General features: G+C 36.5%; 1 protein-coding gene across 2 annotated transcripts in view; it reads left to right on the top strand.

Moving 5' to 3' along the window:
- Window positions 1-24286, top strand: part of SH3TC1 (SH3 domain and tetratricopeptide repeats 1) — a 92299-nt gene that overhangs the window by 59166 nt on the left and 8847 nt on the right. The window contains exons 9-16 of one of the 2 annotated variants that reach the window (XM_053704172.1): window positions 3496-3691; window positions 5709-5842; window positions 8579-8614; window positions 13439-15133; window positions 19044-19224; window positions 20093-20243; window positions 23554-23676; window positions 23952-24102. In XM_053704172.1, the coding sequence (XP_053560147.1) occupies window positions 3496-3691; window positions 5709-5842; window positions 8579-8614; window positions 13439-15133; window positions 19044-19224; window positions 20093-20243; window positions 23554-23676; window positions 23952-24102 (2667 nt within the window). The remainder of the gene's footprint in view (window positions 1-3495; window positions 3692-5708; window positions 5843-8578; window positions 8615-13438; window positions 15134-19043; window positions 19225-20092; window positions 20244-23553; window positions 23677-23951; window positions 24103-24286) is intronic. The other variant, XM_053704173.1, reaches the window with a different exon arrangement.

The raw sequence follows: 24286 nt of genomic DNA on the forward strand, positions 1-24286 counted from the left end.
ATGGCCACTTAGGCATTACAAAGTGCAGAGAAAGAGCAGCTACAGCTGTGTGGTGGCCTGGGATCAGCTCCGACATTGCAAATCACGTGTCTAAATGTGCCTTTTGCCGGGAACGCCGGCCTACTCAGAGAAGGGAGCCCTTAATGTCTACTCCGCTGCCTGCGGGGGCCGTGGCAGAAAATAGCTGCTGATTTGTGCGAACTGCACGGGAAAAAGTTTCTTGTTGTTATCGACTACTATTCCAGGTATTTGGAAATAGCACCCCTGAATGATATCACAAGTCAGGCCGTTATCATTCGCCTGAAGAGCTTGTTCGCCCGCTGGGGCATTCCAATGGAGCTGGTGAGTGATAATGGCATGCAGTTCGCTTCTACAGAGTTCAGTGCTTTCAGCAGGGAATATGATTTTGTACATTCCACGTCAAGTCCACATTATCCGCAGGCCAACGGAATGGCTGAAAGGGCAGTTCAAACAACAAAATTCATTCTAAAGCAATCTGAACCGTACCTAGCCCTCTTGTCATACAGGGCGACGCCCATTCAAGCCACCGGGTTTAGCCCGGCACAGCTGATGCTAGGACGCCAGATTCGCACCACTTTACCCTCAGTGGGTGTCTTCAAGCCGCCTGGCCCTGTTCCTCGGGACGAAGTCCTTAGGAGGGATGAAGAGGCCAAAAAGGGTTATCGTTTCTTCTACGACAGGAGACATTCTGTCAGGCCTTTACAGGAACTGAAAGCGGGCCAAAGTGTCAGAATTAAACTGGATGATGAGAAGAAATGGAAGACGCCTGCTACGGTAGTGGGCCGCTCTCCAGAACCAAGGTCTTACACAGTCCTTACAGAGGGAGGGACGGTTACACGCCGTAACCGAAGACATCTTCAGCCTGTACCTGAGAGTCTGGAACCGGATACCTCAGTACCACCGCCGGTGGGATCCCCTGTTCTAAGAGAGGTGCCTTCCCCTCAGCAAGATCATAGCGGGGATATATCTTTGCCTCCAGCAGACTCTTGTTCACCATCTTCTGTATCAGAGGACAGTTCATGCAAAGTTACATCAAGCGGAAGAGTGGTGAAACTTCCGGCCCGATACAGGGACTGACTTTAGCTAGAACAGTGACCGGAAGTATGGGCAGAATAATCCCATGGTCACTGTGGACTAGGGTAGTCTACCCCGATGTCCAAGTCAGAATGTAATTTATTTGTTCATGTTTTCTAATCTATCTGTTTTTATAATGTTCAAAAACAAAATGTTGTTGTATACCCTGTTGGTGTACCTTGTTATTTAATATATGCGAATGTATGCTTTGCCTTTGAAAAAGGGGAAGATGTGATGAGAGCAGGATGTGATGTCACTAGCATGTGGGCGGGGCTTGGGTCCGGTGTCTGTGTCGCAGTTAGTTTAGTACAATCAACCTGTCTGGATGTGTATTGCTATGCTCTGTAATAAAATAGAGTTGTACCATCATTGCTGTGTCCTGCATATGTCCTGCATCTCATGACAGTAACCAAAGAGGTAAATTGGGCAATAGAAGTAAATTTGATGTTAAACAGTGAATACATGATAGACATAATGTATTCATTGCAAAGATTAGCCTTATAATTCTTTGTAGATGTATTTGTACAATTATATTAGTCATTTAAATATTTAAAATAAAAGTGAAAAGGCATTTTTTTTTTTGCCTTTTCATTAGTGTTTTTAGCAGATGTTTTGTCAAATCGAGCATGGAAGCAAAAGAAATGGCGAAATGAAACTAAAACATGGTGTTTAATTGATTCAATAATAATAACAACTGTGTATGAATTCAAATATTTTTTTCACCAATATTATAATGATTTTAGTTTAGTCTTATTTTAGTCTTGTACTAGATTCATAGGGGCTGATTTATGAAAGTGCGAACGGACATGATCCGCTGTAGTGATCATGTCCGCCGCACATCGATTAAAGCAGACACTAGAAATGCTTGTGCAATGCCACCCCCTGCAGATTCACGGCTAATCGGCAGCTAGCAGGGGGTGTCAATCAACCCGATTATCTGTGATCGGGTGGATTGCTGTCTGCCGCCTCAGAGCAGGTGGACGAGTTATGGAGCAGCTTCCTTAAGACCGCTGCTTCTTAACTTCTGTTTCCGGCGAACCTGAAGGCTCACGTGGAAACAGGTGTATACGGCCCCATGGACCACATCGTTAAAAAGTGGGATTCAAGGAATACTTCAAACTTTTTATTAAACCATAAAGCAGTTGTGTTTATTATCATGGCAAATGAGCATATGCAAAACATGACATATTAAAAAAAGGCATGTACACAAGAAACTGTGTGCAAAACAGACAAAACCTAGCTTTCAAGTAGGCAAAGATGTATTAAATAATCACAGAAATCATGTGAAAACCTGTGCTAAAGTATTTTCTGATGTATATGAATTCTGTTGATGATGGTTCTTCATATACAATCTTGAATGTCTTTCACTTTATAGAAAACTGAGAAATCATGCGTTTCTGATGGATTGTAATTGTCTAGTAAATAGTTTAAAACCCTGAGTGAAACAGGCGCCGAGCACAATGCATAGCTTCTCTAGAGAGAATAGAAGGAAGGAAGAAAAGAGATATAGCGTTATAAAATGAATCATGTCCGCTTGTGCAATGCTGCCCCTGCTTACTGGCGGGCCAATCAGTCACTAACAGGAGCTGTCAATCATCCCAATCTTACGACCGCGAAAAGAGAGAAGAAAGATGATTTGGGAAAAAGAAAAGAGATAAAAAGTTATTAAAAGAGAAAAGGAAGGAGAAAAAAAGAGAAGAATGAATGAGAGAAGATAGAGAGAGAGAAGGAGAGAATTAAAGATAGAAAGTGAGGAGAAGGGAGGAGAGAATGAAAAGAGAAATAGAGGAGAAGGAAAGAGAGAGAGAAAAAGAGGAGAAAGAAAAAAGAGTGAAAGAGAAAAAAAGAGAAGAAAGAGAAAAAGAGGAGGGAAAATATGACAGAAAAAAAATTACGCACCATTGTGGTTTACTGTACAAGTCACACAATTAAGGCATCTGAATAAATAGTACTAGTCTAAATTACATATAGGGGCTGAATTATTAAATGGCGGGCTACATGCTGTAGCGAATCATGTCCGCCCAACATCACAACATCACTAAATCCCAACAGCATATGGTGTCGGAATTTAACATTGCACAAGCAGTTCTGGTGAACTGCTTGTGCAATGCTGCCCCCTGCAGATTCGCGGCCAATCGGCTGCTAGCAGGGGGGTGTCAATCAATCCGATCGTATTCGATCGGGCTAATTGCTGTCCCCCGCCTCAGAGGCGGTGGACGAGTTAAGGAGCATCAAACCTAAAGGCTTGCGCAGAAACAGGGCCCTTGATATTCGGCCCTTGATAATGTGGCCCCATAAGATAGAACCTCAGACAGCTTGATTTGCATTTTGATATATATATACACATATACAGAGAGAGAGAGAAACAGAGTGTTAATATTTCTTTAATCTATCATTCAGCTACAGACAAATGTGAAGCTCTAGTGAATTATGAAAGTACAGCTCCTGATGAAATCAGCTACAGAAGCGGAGATATTATTGAGATTGTCAGCACATTTATGCAATGCATGACGTGGTTTGTTGGAAAGAACGTGTCATCTGGAGATATTGGCTTTGTAAAAACCAGTAATGTAAAGGCTTTGGCATCAGAGAACGGGTGAGCGATGAAATTATTATGATGTACATTTACAATTGTGATGTAAAATGTCTTTTATTGAGTTCCAACCAAACATTCTAAGTCCCTGATAAACATCATAAACTGATCAACATGAAGAGAAATCACACAAAACCTTAGGGGGGCTTATTTTTGAGCATTATATTATAATGCCACTGTCTCTCCCCCTCTAGAGCCCTGTATAGTGAGATTAGCAGCTCTCAAGCTAAAATTTACTTTTATACAATTCTTTGAAGGACCTTACAGTATTGAGAAATTTTAAATTATCTTAAAGGGATACTGCACTCAAAATGAACTATCATTCATATGAAAGAACAGCATTTAAATATATTGATATTTTAGTAAGTACATAACTGTTACTGTTTACATTTAAAAAGCTTTTACTTTACATTACTAAACACTCTCTTGTTTTTGCCTAATTTATATCTGTCCCTTATTGTTCTCAGCAAAACAAAAAAAGGGGGGGGGGAATCTAGATTCCAACATGGTGGTGCCCATTAATTTATAGAGACGTAGCAGACTTGACAAACCCAATCTTTTTCAGAGTTATTTTATTTTATGGACCAAATAAATATAAAAATTATATTGCAAACATTTTATATTAGAATCGCAAACTATTTAATGCGCCTTTAAGACTTTGTCTGTCAGTGGCATTGATTATTTATAGCAAGTCTTAGTATAATTTGGTAACACATATTTATTTATGTTTAACTAAGATTTGCACTAGCTAGGATTTAAAGGGACATGAAACTTTTTCTTCCATAATTCAGATAGAGCATAGTATTTTTTCCTTCAACAAATGATACAAAAACATGAAGCAAATCTGAAAATTGAAGTAAATTGGAACATTGTTTAAAATTGTATGTTCTATCTGAATCGTGGAAGAAAAAAAAATGTGGTTTTCATGTTCATTTAAGTCCTAGCTAGAACAAACCATCAGGTGACTAGTAAACTACTAAAAACCCCAGCATTGAGCTTTAATTTGGCTGAATTTTAGATGTTGGTTATTTTTGGATAGCTGGTGTGCTATACTTCTCGCAACCTATTACAACCGATTACAACCGTTTTAGCTTATGCCGTTGGTAAAACATGACTCTACAACTGACTTGCATAAGGTGTATTGGCAAACCAGCTGACTTAGCAAGGTTTCTACTAGTCAGCGATTTTATCTTTGCTTGTTTTTGTGTAAATAAATGTGCTATTCCCACTCTCCCTAGAAAGACCAAAAGGCAAATACTGTAACCTGAAAATGCTGAAAATTGTCTACAGAAACTATTTAATTTGCAGCATTTTGGAAAGAAAGGTTACAGAACTTGTGGGTCTCTCCAGGAGGCTTGGGACAGGCACATCTTTTTTAACAGCTGGAAGTGTATAAGGTCCACTTAAAGGGACAGTCTAGGCCAAAATAAACTTTCATGATTCAGATAGAGCATGTCATTTTAAACAATTTTCCAATTTACTTTTATCACCAATTTTGCTTTGTTCTCTTGGTATTCTTAGTTGAAAGCTTTACCTAGGAGGTTCATATGCTAATTTCTTAGACCTTGAAGCCCACCTCTTTCAGATTGCATTTTAACAGTTTTTCACCACTAGAGGGTGTTAGTTCACGTATTTCATATAGATAACACTGTGCTCGTGCACGAGAAGTTATCTGGGAGCAGGCACTGATTGGCTAGACTGCAAGTCTGTCAAAAGAACTGAAAAAAGGGGCAGTTTGCAGAGGCTTAGATACAAGATAATCACAGAGGTTAAAAGTATATTATTATAAATGTATTAGTTATGCAAAACTGGGAAATGGGTAATAAAGGGATTATCTATCTTTTAAAACAATAAAAATTCTGGTGTAGACTGTCCCTTTAAGTCAGTTCATAGTCAGAGTATTCTTGCACAATATCAACATTCCTCAACATCACAATTTGGACCTGGAGAATATGCTTTATGTTTTATAAAGTTTGACAAATATTCTACATTTTAATGTTTTTTTTCCTTCTTCCATTAGGCAAACACAGATAACATTTATATTTGATCAAGAAAAAGTATACCCCGGAAGCAAGGATGGTTTTAACTTAAAGAATGCAGAGGATTTACTACAGAAAATATCACATTCAGATGTTTGTACTATTTACAGAATTGGTAAGAAACGTTATTATCGAATAGCAGAATATAGTTTTAATTTTATTATTTCAGCAAAATTGACTGCTTAAAGGGACATTGTACACTAGATTTTTCTTTGCATAAATGTTTTGTAGATTATCAATTTATATAGCTCATCTGGGAGTGTTTTTGTAACAATGTATAGTTTGGCTTATTTTATAATAATATGTTGCTGATTGTCAGACTCCTAACCAAGCCCTAAAGTTTTAGATGTATACTCATGTATACAGATTCCTGCAGCTCCCGTTAGTATAATCTGTCTTTTTCATATCTTAGAAAGGGGGGAGGGGGAGTGTCTGGTCTTCCTGTTTTTCCAGCCCCTTTCAATGGGTGTCCCAGCCTAACCCCATCAACAGTGATAAACTGGGAGCTTCTAAGTAAGTTTTTTAAAAGTTATATACCGGAGTTTTAGATCAGTATCTGTGCATATTCTTCTTTAAAGCTCTTCCTGTATTCCCAGCCCCTTTCACTGGGTGTCCCAGCCTAACCCCATCAACAGTGCTAAACTTAGAGCTTCTAAGTAAGTTTTTAAAAGGTTTTATACTGGATTTTTAGATCAGTATCTGTGCATATTCTTCTTTAAAGCTCTTCCTGTATTCCCACCCCTTTCACTGGGTATCCCAGCCTAACCCCATCAACTGTGCTAAACTGGGAGCTTCTGAGTAAGTTTTTTAAAGCTTTTTTATACTGGATTTTTAGATCAGTATCTGTCCATATTCTTCTTTATAGTAGTGTCTATTACATGCAGTTTTTATTAAATTGGTGTATACTGTTCCTTTAAAGGGGCAATACACTTAAAAATGCAATTCCCCATAAAACATTTAATTTCTCATTGTCCCAAAAGGGACAGTGTTTTCAATCAAGCAGAAGTAAAGAGTTCATTGCATTTAAAACTGAATAAGGAACACCATTTGAAAAGGGCTGGGCTCTCCCAGCTCCATCAGGAGGCGTTTTCTTCTGATGCCTCTTGGTATACATAGCTTTTCAGCAGCCAGTACTCCTGTACTGAAATTTTTTAGCCAAGTGGAGGATTGAACATGAAAAAAAACTATTTCACATAATAAAATAAAGTAGGTAATTGTAAACAATTTAATATATTCCAGCATCTAAAATTGATCAATGGGAAACTTTAAAATGATAAAATACAGTACACTGCCCCCAATGTAGTTGTTTAATAGTTCATTCATTTAAAACTTTAACCCTGCAACATTGTACATTGTGATTGCTTGATCAGTTCAGGAGTCTGTCCCTAAGTGGTTACAACAAAGGACATATGATAAACAACTGGCTTTTCAAGGGTATGTCCTTGACTGTAAAACTATTTCTTAAAAAAACTAGCAATTGCAATATGGTTCTTAACTGCTTTTATATAATTTGCATTTAATGTCTTTTTTTAAAAGAGATACAGAATTCGAGAATAATTGACCTATAATCAAATCTCCTTTATTTTTCTTAAAAAAGTCTGCTCAATAACTAAAAGTTTTGATTTTTTTGTGTGTGCTTATTTTGTGCCTGAAATGTAAAGGATTTAAATTAACACGAGCATGTAACTGTCATATCAAACAGTTGTCAAACGCATCCATTCTTGCAGTTACATTTAACCACCAATCAGCATGCGCTACCCAGGCTCTGAACCAAAATTTGCTCCTAAGCTTACATTCTTGCTTTTTCAAATTAATGATACGAGGAGGACTTGTTTTATGTGCTGGGAACCGAATGGTTAAGAGACAGATGAAGTTCCATTGATTATAATGGAGCTTAACTCACAGATGTGACCAGGGCAGGTACAAATAGGGTTGCCCACTTTTTTTGAAGAAATTAAGAGACGAAGGAATCTACAAATTTCACTAAGAAATCTACAAATTATACAGTTGTTATTGAAAAAAAAAACAGTTTATTTTATAATTTTATAAAGTTTGGTAGTGGTACAAAAAAATTCTTCACACAAACCATCTTCACTCACCTAGTCTCGTTTAATACGGTCAACAAGTTTCCGCAAATCCGTGAATTCTATTTCTCATTTAATGCATTTTGGGAGTAAAGACGTTAAACTGTCAGATACAACAAAATTATTAGCTAAATAAGAGTACAATGTTATATGTATGACATGTAGATTTTACATGTTGTAGAACATTAGGGAGAAATTGTTCTAAGAGCAGATTAAAAAGGAAGCCTGTGAGACTGTAAATATGTTGTGAAAATCAGGGAAATCCCTGGAAATAAGTGAGCGTTGGCAACACAAGTTGCAAATCTTTATGAATTTGTACAATTTTCAAGTTGTAAAGCTGCGTTAAGATTTTCTCTGATATGTGTTAGTTTTACAAATGAATTTATTGAATCTAAGTAATTAAATTCAAATGTCTACATATTATCAAATTAGTTTTCTTCAAACCATTTTATAATGCACTCAGTCTAATAGTTTATAAATAATGTTCTGAGTTCTGGTGACACCAGCAGATATATTAGCAACATACAATTTCTGTGATCTTTTACTGTTCTATAGATTTCCCACTGAGCTGAACAGCAATTTATGTAAATGAAAAAGTGATTCCTGGTTATGAGAAAGGAAATGTTGTTTTTATGACTCACAGGTGAAACATTGATCTGTTACAGACCATACATAACCATAATTAAAATGTAATTCACATTATTAAAAAATAAAACTGTAGTTAAATATTTTTTTTTCATCTTTTGTATTTTTCTGTATTTATTCAGATGAATTTGAAGAAATGAAATGCTCACAAAATAGAGGTAAATTTGCTACCTATTTTACATTTATTATTTACTTTGGCTTTTGGAATCAAACTGGGGAATAGTTAAAGGACACAATGGGGCCTATCTATAAAGCTCCGAATGGAGCTTGATGCCCCGTGTTATGCAGCAGCGGTCACAAAGATCGCTGCTCCATAACCTTGTCCGCCTGCTCTGAGCAGGCGGACAGACATGGCCGGAATTCAACCCGATCAAGTACGATCGGGTTGATTGACATCTCCCTGCTGGCGGCCCATTGGCCGCGAGTCTGCAGGGGGCGGCGTTGCACCAGCAACTTGTGTGAGCTGCTGGTGCAATGCTGAATACGGAGAGCGTATTGCTCTCCGTATTCAGCGAGGTCTGGCGGACCTGATCTGCACTGTCGGATCAGGTCCACCAGACTTTGTTAAATAGAGGCCAATCTATTTATCTCACAATTGTTGCTAACTACAGTTAAGATATTATTAGATGCCTCTTAGGCTTCCTGTATAGTCAATAAAACTCATTGAAAGAATTAAAGTTAAAGTAATGTCAAAATTAAACTTTCATGAAAATTTGTGCAGTTTTAAACTGCTTTCCAATGGACTTCTGTTATATAATTTGCTTCATTCTCTTTCTGTCCATTGTTGAAAAGCATACTTAGGTAGGCTCAGGAGCAGCAATGCACTACTGGGAGCTAGAAGCTGATTGGTGACTGCAGATATATGCCTCCTTCCTTTGGTTCACCAGATGTGTTCAGCTAGCTCCCAGTAATACATTGCTGCTTCTTCAACAAAGGATACCAAGAAAAAGAAGCATATTTGGTAATAGAAGTAAACTGGGACGTTTTATGATTGTAATCATAATAGAAAACATGTTTTATGTCCCTTTAATTTGAAGATGTTGAGATGCCCTTGCTACCTATTTAGGCACTAATCTCAGCCACAACTCAGATGTAAACTCAAAGCAAAGGGCTTTGCTTAAATGTTGGTGTCTGTTGAGATCTCTGTAGTTTAAGGAATAGAAAAGTGTAAAAAGAAAATGCTCTTTTATGTTAGAGCATTTAATTATATCACTATTGTTTGCATATAACTATGTGTTTAACCTCAGCAATGCCGAGCTAACTGAACACATCTGGTGAACCAAAGAGGAATAAAATGTTTGTAGCCACTAATTACCAGCTAGCACCCAGTAGAGCAATCCTGCTGCTTAGCATATGTACATAAGATTTTCAACAAAGGATACTAAGGAAACAAAGTAAAGTTGATCATTGAAGTGAATTTAAAAGTGTCTTAAAGTGAATGTTAATTTTCAGCAATGAGTGCCCGGTTTTTAAAAATACTTTTAAAAACAGGGGCACTTTCATTGATGAAAGTTTACATTGCACCGGATTTGTAGAAATACTTACCTTTTACTTCTGCAAAGCTGGATCAACATTCCCCAACCTTCTTCTTCCTGCTGTACAAACAAAGCAATGACGAAACTGGCTTCCTCCAATCACAGCCGGGCATCATGAGATGGACGCTCTGGGGGGGATGCCATGATTGGAGGAAGCCGGTTTTGTCATTTCTGACGTCAGGACAGTGGAAATGAGGCTGAGATCGGCGATCCGGCTTTGGAGAAGAAAAATTTAAGTATTTCTACAAATCCGGTGCAATGTAAATTTTCATCAATGAAAGTGTCCCTGTTTTTAAAAGTATTTTTAAAAACCGGTCACTCATTGCTGAAAATTGACAATCACTTTAAAGTTACATCTCTGAACCATGCAAAGGTAATTTTGACTTCCCTATATTAACAACAGTATCTATATACTATAGGTGGACAGTATCACTCCTATTCCATAAAGAATATTCTGAACTATTAGCCCACCCTGTTTCTTAGCTGCGACCTTCCCAAAGGATTACACTTTTAACCCCTTCATCATTAATTCCATACACTGAAATATTAACTTTATTTATTTTCATCCAACGCTGACAAACACCCAAGCCACAGCACCTTTAGATTTTGTTACCAGTAACATACTCCCCTAAGTTAAAGGTACTATACTCCCGACCCCTAATGAATACTCCAGTCCACCATGGTATCGTACCACCTATAATGCTGCCTCCAAGGGGTGCTCATCTTCCATTTATTCCTCTATTTCTCCAAACGCAACACCATAGCACACAAGTTATACCTTTCTATGATCACCAGAATAAACACCCTGCTTGAGTGTATGTTTGATCCAGCAATGTATCACTACTGAATAAAGGCAATGGTCTGAATCACTAGCCTCTTCTAGCTTTGACCATCCCATAAAATTTTACACTTTTCATTGGTGCTCAGTCCCAGCTGATAATTTGGGGGGAAAAACATGTAATTTGTAGTTTCCAAGTTCCTTTTTAATTTCTCAAATAAGTTTCAATTCGGCTGTACTGCAATGGTGGCTAATTACTATATGCTCAAGGGAAAATTAACCTATATCACTAGTGGCCAAGAGGCAGCCTAAGGAATTCTATCTATCTATCTATCTATTGATGAATTCTATCGATACATACATTCTCTCTATCATCTATCTATCTTTCTATCTATCTATCTATCTATCTATCTATCTATCTATCGATGAATTCTATCGATACATACATTCTCTCTATCATCTATCTATCTTTCTATCTATCTATCTATCTATCTATCTATCTATCTATCTATCTATCTATCTATCTATCTATCGATGAATTCTATCGATACATACATTCTCTCTATCATCTATCTATCTTTCTATCTATCTATCTATCTATCTATCTATCTATCTATCTATCTATCGATGAATTCTATCGATACATACATTCTCTCTATCATCTATCTATCTTTCTATCTATCTATCTATCTATCTATCTATCTAGGTATTCTATCTATGCATTCTATTGATCTAACATCTATCTATCTATTTATCTTTTTAGACACACTCTTGTTAGCTGTTATGAATTTTTTTTCCAGCAAAATCACTTCTGCAAATAAATGTCCCATTATACAATTATGTGTTTGTCCTGTATTATTTGTTAGAAGAAATGAGTAGGAACAGAAAGGGGGATGGAGCGCAGCCAAGGGGAAACACACTAGTCTAAGTGCAGATTAAAACAAATATTCCACTTTATTCATACAGATAAAACATCAAGATGTACACTTACAGACTTCACCCTCAAACATATGAGGTATATCAAACAATATGAGGTATATCAAACATATGAGGTATATCAAACATATGAGGTATATCAAACATATGAGGTATATCAAACATATGAGGTATATCAAACATATGAGGTATATCAAACAATATGAGGTATATCAAACATATGAGGTATATCAAACATATGAGGTATATCAAACATATGAGGTATATCAAACATATGAGGTATATCAAACATATGAGGTATATCAAACATATGAGGTATATCAAACATATGAGGTATATCAAACATATGAGGTATATCAAACAATATGAGGTATATCAAACATATGAGGTATATCAAACATATGAGGTATATCAAACATATGAGGTATATCAAACATATGAGGTATATCAAACATATGAGGTATATCAAACATATGAGGTATATCAAACATATGAGGTATATCAAACATATGAGGTATATCAAACATATGAGGTATATCAAACATATGAGGTATATCAAACATATGAGGTATGTAATGACACTTCGTTTTGATGTCCAAAACTAAGCAAAACAGTTCATACTTGTATATGCAAAGGTATTCCAAAACTGCTTGTGTCCCACTGAGAAAAACACTTAGCCCACTGTGAGTGCTAGACTGTCCAGGGTAATTATATTCCTTTAATGGTGTGCTATATGCACTAGGAGCGTTATTCCCCACAGTCACAGGTGATGTAAATATAAAGGGGCCTGATAACCCCAGAGGGCACCAAATATCAAACAATAGGAGGAGGTAGATACCGTGGCAGCGGTAATCCTGAAATTGGATGCCGGCTAAAGGATCCACCGCTGCACACAGCTCACCTGAAACCTCCGTCTACGAGATGGGCGTGGCCTTACGCGTTTCGCTGGGCTGCTCCCAGCTTCGTCAGAGGCAATGCCCATCTTGCGTCCTGACGTGTCTAATGGAGGAGCCCAGCGAAACGCGTAAGGCGACGCCCATCTTGTAGACGGAGGTTTCAGGTGAGCTGTGTGCAGCGGCGGATCCTTTTGCCGGCATCCAATTTCAGGATTACCGCTGCCACGGTATCTACCACGGTATCTACCTCCTCCTATTGTTTGATATACCTCATATGTTTGAGGGTGAAGTCTGTAAGTGTACATCTTGATGTTTTATCTGTATGAATAAAGTGGAATATTTGTTTTAATCTGCACTTAGACTAGTGTGTTTCCCCTTGGCTGCGCTCCATCCCCCTTTCTGTTCCTACAGATTTCTTCTAACAAACCTTTTACCTCACGGAGATCACACCAGTGATTGGAAGGGAGCTGCACGGCGAACACACAAAAAGACAAGAACTCTCTATAAGGGAAGTGAACAGCATATATTTCTTTTTCACCACTGAAAAAAACTTTATTCCTTTTATAAGGGGACTATACCTATGTGGTTTACTGAACATTTTTATACTACATTTCATCTGGTATTTTGTCATACAGCTGGTAACTGTTTTATGATTCTTTAGCATTAGCATATTTGTTTTTAGCTCGTCTATATGTAGTGTTTTTCATTTGTAACATCTACCATACTATTTTCACCTATTTGTGGCGCTACCTTAGTATTGTATTTTATACAATATTTTTCTCTGTTGTCCTGTATTATAAAGTGTTTTGTTATAATGACATATGTTTCATTTCCCAGAGACACAAACTCCAACACCTAATACTGAGGCAGCAATTTTAAAGGAAAGAATTAAGGATTTTATAATAAAATGCAACAAGAGTCAGGCATTGTCGGAAACCACTGAAAAAATACAAAATAACAGTAGTAGTTGTTTAGCAAATGAAATGCAGATGAACTGTGAAGATTATGAAGATCCAACTTTTTGTATATTTGAAGAAAAAGAGAAAGATGAAGCCTTGCAGTCATTACTTTTGTTCTTAAACAGTGAAAAATTTCTTCCAAGTTTCAGGAATCTCTATGATATGTCTTATTCATTTCTAAAAATCTCTTTTAATGGCTATAATGAAGAGGAGGAATTGGTGAGGTACCTCAGCATGGCACGAGAGGCCGCAAAAAAAGCCAACATGATTTGGGCCTTGACAAGGCTTTGCTTTCTTTTGGGCAGGTTAAGTACTAAAAGGAACAAGTTCTCTCAAGCTAGAGTTTATTTTGAAGAAGCTCTAGGTGTTATTAATGGGGATTTTGGTGACCTTTATCTCATTAGCGCACTATATGCAAATGTAACTGCCATTTACTTGAAACAAAAATACAAAGAACGCTATCTACACGTGATTGACAAAGCAGCTTCTCTTCTCATGGGAATACAAAATAATATCAGTAGCACGGAAATGGAGTCGGTCATACTAAAATATGCGCTAAAGAAGACAATATTCAGTCAAGATCAATATACTGAGGCAAGAGCCAGCCTTCTTTTGGCAAAACTATACACTAACTTAAGACAGTATGATGAAGCATTGCCATTCATAGAGCGTCTGCAAGTTCTAATGAACATATTGTCCCTCAACAACAGTTCTTCTTCTTCTTCAGGACTGTATTTTAAGCTGGCAGAGATATACAGTCACAAGTGTCTACCACACATGGCATTAAGTTGTGTTAAAGTCATTTCTTGTGGTTCTTGTAGTTTTTTGGACTCTTTGAAAAGAGTGGATTTCATCATTGAAAATTCCCCCAAGTTCTGTGAAATAAAAAGAGGTCGGCTGATTTTTCCTACTCAGATTGCCTACTACCTCAAGAAAGCACTTACGTTAGCACACACCGAAGAGGAACAAGCACTCTGCACTTTGATTTACCTGAGCTTATCTGAATTATGCACTAATAACAAACAGTACAAAAAAGCAAAGCTGTATTTGCTGAAGGTCATTGACAGCAGCATCTCAATGGATGTTAAAATTAGGGATTATATTTCTGTTTCCCTTGCGTGGTTGTATATGCTTGAAGGGGAAAATAATGTAGCACTTGATATTTTAGACAGTGTAATGAAACTGTGTTCTTGCACATCACATCAGCTAGGTTACATACATAACATATGTGCCATCTCCTTGAGAAGGACAAATAATATTAAGGATGCTGCTGTGCATTACTGTAAAGCATTGCACATTTCAAAGGAGACTGGCAATCTACAAAACCACGCTGCTGCACTGGCTAACTTTGGAACATTGTGTTTGCATTTAAAAGCCCCTATTTTGGCAGAACACTTCCTAGTTAGATCTGTCTCTATTTACTCCAGACTTCCAACCAAGGACACAGGAATTGATTTTATCCACGTGCTGATTATGCTAGGACGCTTTTATATCAGTGGGATTTATAAGGAACAAGGAAGGTTTTATTTTGAGTGGGCATTTCTTGTGGCAATGGAGACCAACCATTTAGAAGGTATGTGTTGCTCTTTTAATCAGTTCAAAGACGCCATTTTAACAACAAATGGTGTCAATTAACCACACATGTTTAATTATAGACATTTGCACAACCCTGTATGTACATGTACGGTATAAACCTATGGACAACCTATTAAAAAGAACCTAACCTTATAAATACAGCTACACTAAACATGCAAAACTTTTGGATCAGTTTACTATTGAACAGAATCCAGTTTAGTTTACTACTTGCTTTTAGTACAGTACAACTTTTTTTTTTTTAAATAAAATTGTATAATAATGTTATATATTATTATCGTATAAGTTTTGGGATATAACACAATTATATTTTTGAGAGAGATATTTTATGTATGGAAAGATTGTTACACAAAATTTACAAATGTTATATTGCATATGGAGTATAGTAGTATAAATAACTATTGTTGGTCTAGAATTATGAAATAACACTTTATAGATAGGGGACTGCGTCTTTAGCTGATTCATACTGTAATGTCAAATTGCTAAGCTTACTGTTTAGACTAATCTTTCAAAATGCATTTTATTTTTCTTTTGATAATATTTTTGCCCTAGTCCATGCTTTCTTTTTGTGCTATGGAGACACAGTGAGTTTTCTTCTCATTTTTATTTTCAACACAAATTTAGGCGCAGTCAGTCATGGATAGATATTCAACATGTTATACATTTGTTAACATTCGAACCCTGTATGTATAGTATATACAATATTCCAATTTACTTCTATTATCTAATTTGCTTTGTTCTCTTCATATCCTTTGTTGGAAAGTATACCTAGGTAGGCTCAGTAGAAGCAAAGCACTACTGGGAGCTAGCTGCTGATTAGTAAATGTACATAAAAGCCTCTTGTAATTGGCTTACCTGATGTGTTCACCTAGATCCCTGTAGTGTATTGCTGCTCCTTCGACAAAGAATACAAGATAATGAATCAAATTTGATAATAACAATAATTTGGAAAGTTGTTTGAAATTGTATGCACTGTCAAAACAATGAAAGACAAAAATGGGTTTTATGCGCCTTTAATCATGCGGCAAAAGCAGGCGAAATCACTGTTAGAAGACACTTCACTGTGGGAGGCGATGGTTCTCTGCCACTCAATATCAAAAGTAGTATGGCCATCTGCAGAGAAGGTGTAATGTAAATGATCCCTTTAGACAATATTAAATGACAATGCAACCCAACCTCTTTTGTTACAGTACATGAATAATGTACAATTACACAATGAGCAATAAAAATGTAACTTTTTTTACCAAAAAATGAAAAAATTACAGCTCAAAGGCAAGGCACAGTCTAACATGTTTCACACCTTCAATGGCGCTAAATTATAGCCTAAGTCTATGCTTTTGCTGTTAATAGTCTTGAAGCTCAAAATTCTTACCTCCTTAAAACAGCACAAAATCATTATCTGCGTTGCTAAACTCCTGACTTAGTTATCCAAAAATTAAATGTGCACCATTAATAACAAACTGGCGATTTCTGGGCCTGTATGTGGATTGAACCCTTTTAGTGGTGTGTGCTGATGCTATTAGGTTACGTGCGCAATTAACCTGTGGTTCTCCAAAACCATAGAGTTATGTGTGTATATCTTTTTAAGGGATCTGAACAGGTGTATTACTGATATGAGCCCAGATTACAAGTGGAGCACTAATGATAGTGTGGGACATAATTTCAATATTGCTGGACTGTGCTAAAATTAGCACTCAAATTTATATTACAGATCTGTGGTAAAACAAATTTGCCAGAGATGGTTTAGCACAAACTACATTGATTTAGCAAGCCCTATACGTTCAATGGATATTGTGACCAGGCTAAATATCAAAAGTTAAATAGCGCTAGGAGAATTAGTGCTAACTGAGACCTGAAGTCATGTGTTAGGGTTATAATAAAAATTTCACAAAACACATCGAAAACAAAGGAAAATAAAGTATTACACTCATATATAAAGATTTCTAATAACAAAATGTTTAATATTGAAAACATTTTTTAAAAAGGGTTAAAAAAAGGGTTAAAAAGGAATATGGCATTTGACAAGGTGTTTGACTGGGAAGGGTTTTTTTTATATATATATATATATATATATATATATATATATATATATATATATATATATATATATATATATATATGTCTATATGTTTGTGTGTGTTTTACCCCCCCCCCCCCGTTTCACTTTATATATATGTGTGTGTATGTATATTGACAGCATGAACACGCTAAAAAAATGGGAGTGCAGCATTGATTCTGCCCTGTGAAGCTATACTAAAGATTGAACAAAACATAGACACTTGGATTTTAAATTAATTATAAATAAAATTAAAGTATTTTAAAGTCCTGTGAGTGCCCTTCCATGACTTGCCTATATTCAGTGCTCAGCATAAATGAGTACACCCCAACAGATTTGTCAGAAAACCTTTACTTACCTTTCAGAAACAACATATATTCTATGGGACACTATACTACAAAATAATCCTACAAATGCGGGCCATTGATTGCAACCAAGATTTGTTAATTGGCACACACAACAAAGTATTTTTCCTAACAAATTCATTCAAAACCATGTTGCAAAAATTAATACACCCCAATGAAAGTCATAGGAGCAAAGCTAAATGTCTGACAACAAATTTTTAAGTAGAATTCAACTACTACTAATTATTCATTAAACAGGTGTCCAGCAGACAGTTGATTATAAAAGGGTGTTACCTACCAAATAAAACCTCTTCCCATGTCATGCTGTCAGCAATGGCACCACATAGAAGAGAAATGTCACAATGCCTGAGAAAGAAAATAATTTCTTTACACAAGAAAGGTGAAGGCTAAAAGAAGATCAGCAAAGCTTTGCTTATCATTCAGAATACAGTAGCAAAAGTGATACAAAAATGTAACAAAGATGAGAAGGTTTTAAGAAACTCGCCATGCAAGTTCACTGCAGAGGAATGGCCTGCATGGATGTCGTCCATGAAGGAAGCCTCTCCTAAAGCCCATGCACAAAAAAGCCTGTCTAGAATTGCCAGGGCACATGCTGAAAAAGAAAAAGACTACTGGGACTCTGTACTCTTGAGTGATGAGACCAAGATAAATGCTTTTTGGAACTGATGGATTTAAAACTGTATGGCGTTGCAAAGGTAAGAAGTACAATGAAAAATTCATGGTGCCTACAGTGAAACATGGTGGTTGCAGTGTCCTTCTGTGGGGCTGCATGAGTGCTTCTGGTGTCAAGGACCTGCATTTCATTGATGTACTGCTCTATACATCTCATATACATATCATAAATTCACAGATGTACTGCTCTATACATCTGTCCTTGATCGTCGTGCAGTTTTCTAACATGACAATGATCCAAAACACACATCAAAGGCCACCATTGCATTTCTGATGAAGAACAGGGTAAAAGTGATGCAGTGGCCAAGAATGTCTCCTGATTTAAACCCAATTGAACACCTATGGGGATTTCTGAAGAGACAAGTTGAGCATCACTCTCCATCCAGCACCCAGGCTTTAAAAGAGGTTGCTCTTGAAGAATAGAAAAAGATAGATGTTGCAATATGTCGCCAACTTGTTCATTCCATGCCTATAAGGCTTGGTCCTGTCCTTACAAATCATGGAGTTCATGCAAAATACTAGATGTTATCCAAAACTTAGTAATTTTTGTTGTGGGGTGTATTCATTTGTGCATCACCTACTTTGAGTAAACCTGAAGATTTTGTAATCTAAGTTATATTATTAAACTTACTTTTATGTAATGAGCTAAACAAATGTTCTATAAAACTCAGTTTTGTTAAAATTCTGGAAATTGTTCTTGTGTTCATTGAGATACTGATTAAAATCTTGCTTTTCAAAAGTGGTGTACTCATTTATGCTGAGCATATTATGACTTCTAAATTTATCACATTCAATAGGTCAACTTCAATCCATCCAGTTACTGTGCTATTTCTACAGCAAAGTTGTAGTTAACGAAGCTCAGTGTATTATCTACAATGAATATCAGTTGTCATTAGCAAGGAAGATGTCTGACAAAGTGTTGGAAGGACAAATACTGGAAACAATTAGTCAGCTTTACTTATCTTTAGGTACCGAAAGGTAAGTGCAATTCCTTACTGAAGTGAATACTTAATTAACTCCCACTCCCACAGAATCAGTTATGGCAATAATAACAGTAGTTGTTTTCATTCTGTATAGCAGAAAAGGCAAACATGATGCAATATGGGATGTTATTGGACTGTTAGTAAGATAGAAATACTAGAGTTCACAGTGTAGTGTTATTCATTTTAGTTTCCTAAGATTCCATCTGACAACTGTTTAGATAAGGTAGACTTTATCTTGGTCTAGATTTGTAGCTCTTGTGGGTAAGAAGAACATTAGATTCTTTGTCAGTGTTTTTACTTTTTCCTGTTTATTTTCATTATTTATAATTAATTTGGAATAGATCCCAGAGTTACACTTTCACTCGCACACATGTTTGTAGGTTTATACAAATTAAAAGTGCACAAATATGCTCTAATGTGTTATCTATGTGTGTAACTCCTACAAATAGATTAGATACAAAGTTATGGTTGGTTCTAGAGCAGCAATGCACTACTGAGAGCTAGAGGAACACATCTGGTGAGCCACTGACAAGAGCCATATGTATTCACCAATCATCAGCTAGCTCCTAGTATTGTATTGGTACTTCTGAGCTTTCCCAAGTATCCTTTTTCAAGAGAGCTAAGCAAATTTGATAAAATAAGTAAATTGAAAAATCTTTTAAAATTACATAATCTATCTGAACAATAACATTTTTATTTTGATTTTTTGTGTCAATTTTAGCAACAGAAGGATAGTTATCTGCAGGACAGGAGCAAAATGAATTGGTCTTTAATTTTCAAACTACATACAGACATCTGATATTATCTATAATTATACTCCTGGCAGGAAAATATAACGTTTTATTCATTATTGTTTCACTTAGAGCTTGTAGATCTGCTTTGGACTACACCAAAAGAAGTCTTGGAATTTTTATTGATCTGCAAAAAAAAGAAAAAGAGGCTTACGCTTGGCTCTGTGCTGGAAAAATTTACTATATCCTGGGACAGAATGAACTAGTGGATCTTTATATCCAGGTACTCCAAATGTAACAATTATACAAAAATAAAAAGTGTAGTGTTAGTGTGGTTATTTGTTAGCCAAAGGGATCATTTTCAGAAATCTCAACCCTCCCTATATTGTGGGATTACAAGTCCACAGTCCGGAAGCTCTGTCACCATGTCTTATTTTTTCTTTTTTTTAGGCAGTATTGGCTTGCTGTATAGCCAAACAAATGCTGTACCATCTGCCCTATAGGAGGCAGTACACCTGAGCTGACCACAGGCAGTGATTGGCTGCTGGTCACCTTTGCCACTCATTGGCTCACTGGTCATTGCTGTTCTAGAAATAACTATCGGCTAGATTACGAATTTTGCATTATGAGTGAAAAAGCAGCGTTATAACGCTGCTTTTTCACTACCGCTGCTATTACGAGTCTTGTCAAAAAAGCTGTACCGCACACTTTTTTGGCCGTAATGCAAATTAATTTACGCAATTTGTGTAAAGTCTTTTTTCAATGGGACTTCCATAGCGCCGATATTACAAGCTTTTTCTGGGAGGCCAAAAAGTGAGCGGTACAGCTTATACCGCAAGATTCGTAATGCAATCTAAAGTCAGTAGTTATGAGTTTTACGCTACAAAGCTGTAGCATAAAACTCATAACTAAAGTGTTAAAAAGTACACTAACACTCATAAACTACCTATTAACCCCTAAACTGATGCCCTCCTGCATCGTAAACACTAGTTAAATATTATTAACACCTAAACTGAGGCCCTCCCGCATCGCAAACACTAAAATAAAATTATTAACCCCTAATCTGCCGCTCCCGACATCACCGCCACTATAATAAACATATTAACCCCTAAACCGCCGCACTTCCTCCTCACAAACACTAATTAAATATTATTAACCCCTAATCTGCTGTCCCTAACATCGCCGCAACCTACATTACAGTTATTAACCCCTAATATACCGCCCCCAACGTCGCCACCACTATACTAAAGTTATTAACCCCTAAACCTAAGTCTAACCCTAACACCCCCTAACTTAAATATAATTAAAATAAATCTAAATAGAAATTACTATCATTACCTAAATAATTCTTATTTAAAACTAAATACTTACCTGTAAAATAAACCCTAAGCTAGCTACAATATAACTAATATTTACATTGTATCTAGCTTAGGGTTTATTTTTATTTTACAGGCAAGTTTGTATTTATTTTAACTAGGTAGACAAGTTAGTAAATAGTTATTAACTATTTACTAACTACCTAGTTAAAATAAATACAGACAATAGAATGCAAGCTCAATCATATTGGCTGATTGGATCAGCAAATAGGATTGAAACTCAATCCTATTGACTGATTGCATCAGCAAATATGATTTTTTAACCTTTAATTCCGATTGGCTGATAGAATTCTATCAGCCAATCAGAATTCAAGGGATGCAATCTTGGATGACGTCACTTAAAGGAACCTTCATTCTGGAAGAAGACTTTGATTGAAGAGGATGCTCCGCGCCGGATGTCTTGAAGATGGATCCACTCCGTGCCGGATGGATGAAAATAGGAGATGCCGTCTGGATGAAGACTTCTGCCCGTCTGGAGGACCACTTCTGCCGGCTTGGATGAAGACTTCTCCCAGCTTCGTTGAGGACTTCTTGCCGCTTGGATGAAGACTTCTCCCGGCTTCGTTGAGGATGGATGTCCGGTCTGCAAAACTGTAAGTGGATCTTTGGGGGTTAGTGTTTGGCTTTTTTAAGGGTTTATTGGGTGGGTTTTATTTTTAGATCATGGTTTGGGCAATTGAAAAATAACTAAATGCCCTTTTAAGGGCAATGCCCATCCAAATGCCCTTTTCAGTGCAATAGGGAGCTTATGTTTTTATAGTTAGGATTTTATTTGGGGGGTTGGTTGTGTGGGTGGTGGGTTTTACTGTTGGGGGGTTGTTTGTGTTTTTTTTACAGGTAAAAGAGCTGATTTCTTTGGGGCAATGGCCAGCAAAAGGACCTTTTAAGGGCTATTGGTAGTTTAGTTTAGGCTAGGGTTTTTTATTTTTATTTTGGGGGGCTTTTTATTTTGATAGGGCTATTAGATTAGGTGTAATTAGTTTAAATATCTGATAATTTCATTTTTTATTTTGTGTAATTTAGTGTTTTGTTTTTTTTGTAATTTAGGTAATTTTATTTAATTTAGGTAATTTATTTAATTGTAGTGTAAGGTTAGGTGTTAGTGTAAGACAGGTTAGGTTTTATTTTACAGGTAAATTTGTATTAATTTTAGTTAGGTAGTTAGTAAATAGTTAATAACTATTTAGTAACTAGTCTACCTAGTTAAAATAAATACAAACTTGCCTGTAAAATAAAATTAAACCCTAAGCTAGCTACAATGTAACTATTAGTTATATTGTAGCTATCTTAGGGTTTATTTTACAGGTATTTAGTTTTAAATAGGAATTATTTAGGTAATGATAGTAATTTCTATTTAGATTTATTTTAATTTTATTTAAGTTTGGGGGTGTTAGGGTTAGACTTAGGTTTAGGGGTTAATAACTTTAGTATAGTGGCGGCGACGTTGGGGCAGCAGATTAGGGGTTAATAAATGTAGGTAGGTGGCGGCGATGTTAGGGGCAGAAGATGAGGGGTTAATAATATTTAACTAGTTTTTGGGATGCGATAGTGCAGCGGTTTAGGGGTTAATATGTTTATTGTAGTGGTGGTGATGTCCGAAGCGGCAGATTAGGGGTTAATAAATATACTGTAGGTGTTGGCGATGTTGGGGGCGGCAGATTAGGGGTTAATAATTGTAAGATTAGGGGTGTTTAGACTCGGGGTTCATGTTAGGGTGTTAGGTGTAAACATAAATTTTGTTTCCCCATAGGAATCAATGGGGCTGCGTTACGGAGCTTTACGCTGCTTGTTTTGCAGGTGTTAGGCTTTTTTTCAGCCGGCTCTCCCCATTGATGTATATGGGGAAAACGTGCATGAACACATAAAACCAGCTCACCGCAGATTTCAGCAGCGCTGGTATTGGAGTGCGGTATGGAGCTCAATTTTGATCTGCGCTCACTTCTTGCCTGTTAACGCCAGGTTTTTATAAACCTGTAATACCAGCGCTGTAGGGAAGTGAGCGGTGACAATAACGTGGGGCATCAAGCTCCAAACGGAGCTTGATAAATATACCCCTTAGTAGTGCATTGCTGCTCCTTCAACAAAGGATGCCAAAAGAATTAAACACATTTGGTAAAAGAAACAAAAGTGCAAAGTTGTTTAAAATGATATGCTCTTTCTGAATAATAAAAGAGAAATGTCATGTCCCTTTAATCATGCTCTCTTTTACCCTACAAGGTAGCACAAAATGTAGCTCTTAACACTGGAGATCCAAGCTTGGGAATGGAGTTGTTTGAAGCAGCAGGGGATATATTTCTCAATGGTACCAGTGACAGAGATAAAGCAATCTCCTTTTATAGGGTAATGTAAAATACATTTTTATCCCTTGACTAACGTATTGCTAAGGAATGCCAGCAACTCGCAGACAACCAAAAGACGAAATAATTGTTGAACCAAAAACAAAAGTAAAACACAATTTTCTTAAGGAATGCATAATCATTTTTGTCCTATGTATATAAAAAGTAAACATTTATTATAATAAATGAGCGCACTGTTATCTGACGTTACATAATACTAGTAAGAATAATTGCCTATTTGCTATTTTAAAATATATTTTTTTATTTTTGTTTTTTAAGGAGCGTGCTCTTCCACTGGCTGTGAAAACTGAAAATTTGAGTGTGGAGCTTCGGCTGAGCAACAAACTCACAGAGCTGCTAATGAACAAAAAAAGTTATGAAGAATCCCTAGAACATGCAAAGACAGCACTTGCACTTAGTGTGAGTTTAGGTAAAAGTCATGCACTGTTTAATGTATCTAAACTCAAATGGGCATTACATATCCTGCAAAATGTTATTCATGCAAGAGTTGAAGGTTCAAATTATTGCTGATTTCTCTAAAGTTATTGATAATTTGAGGTGGTTTATGCTGTATTTAATTTGTTTATGAATTATTCTAGTCCAAAGAAAAATGT

Source organism: Bombina bombina, chromosome 2, assembly GCF_027579735.1.
Source record: "Bombina bombina isolate aBomBom1 chromosome 2, aBomBom1.pri, whole genome shotgun sequence".
Lineage (NCBI taxonomy): Eukaryota > Metazoa > Chordata > Amphibia > Anura > Bombinatoridae > Bombina > Bombina bombina.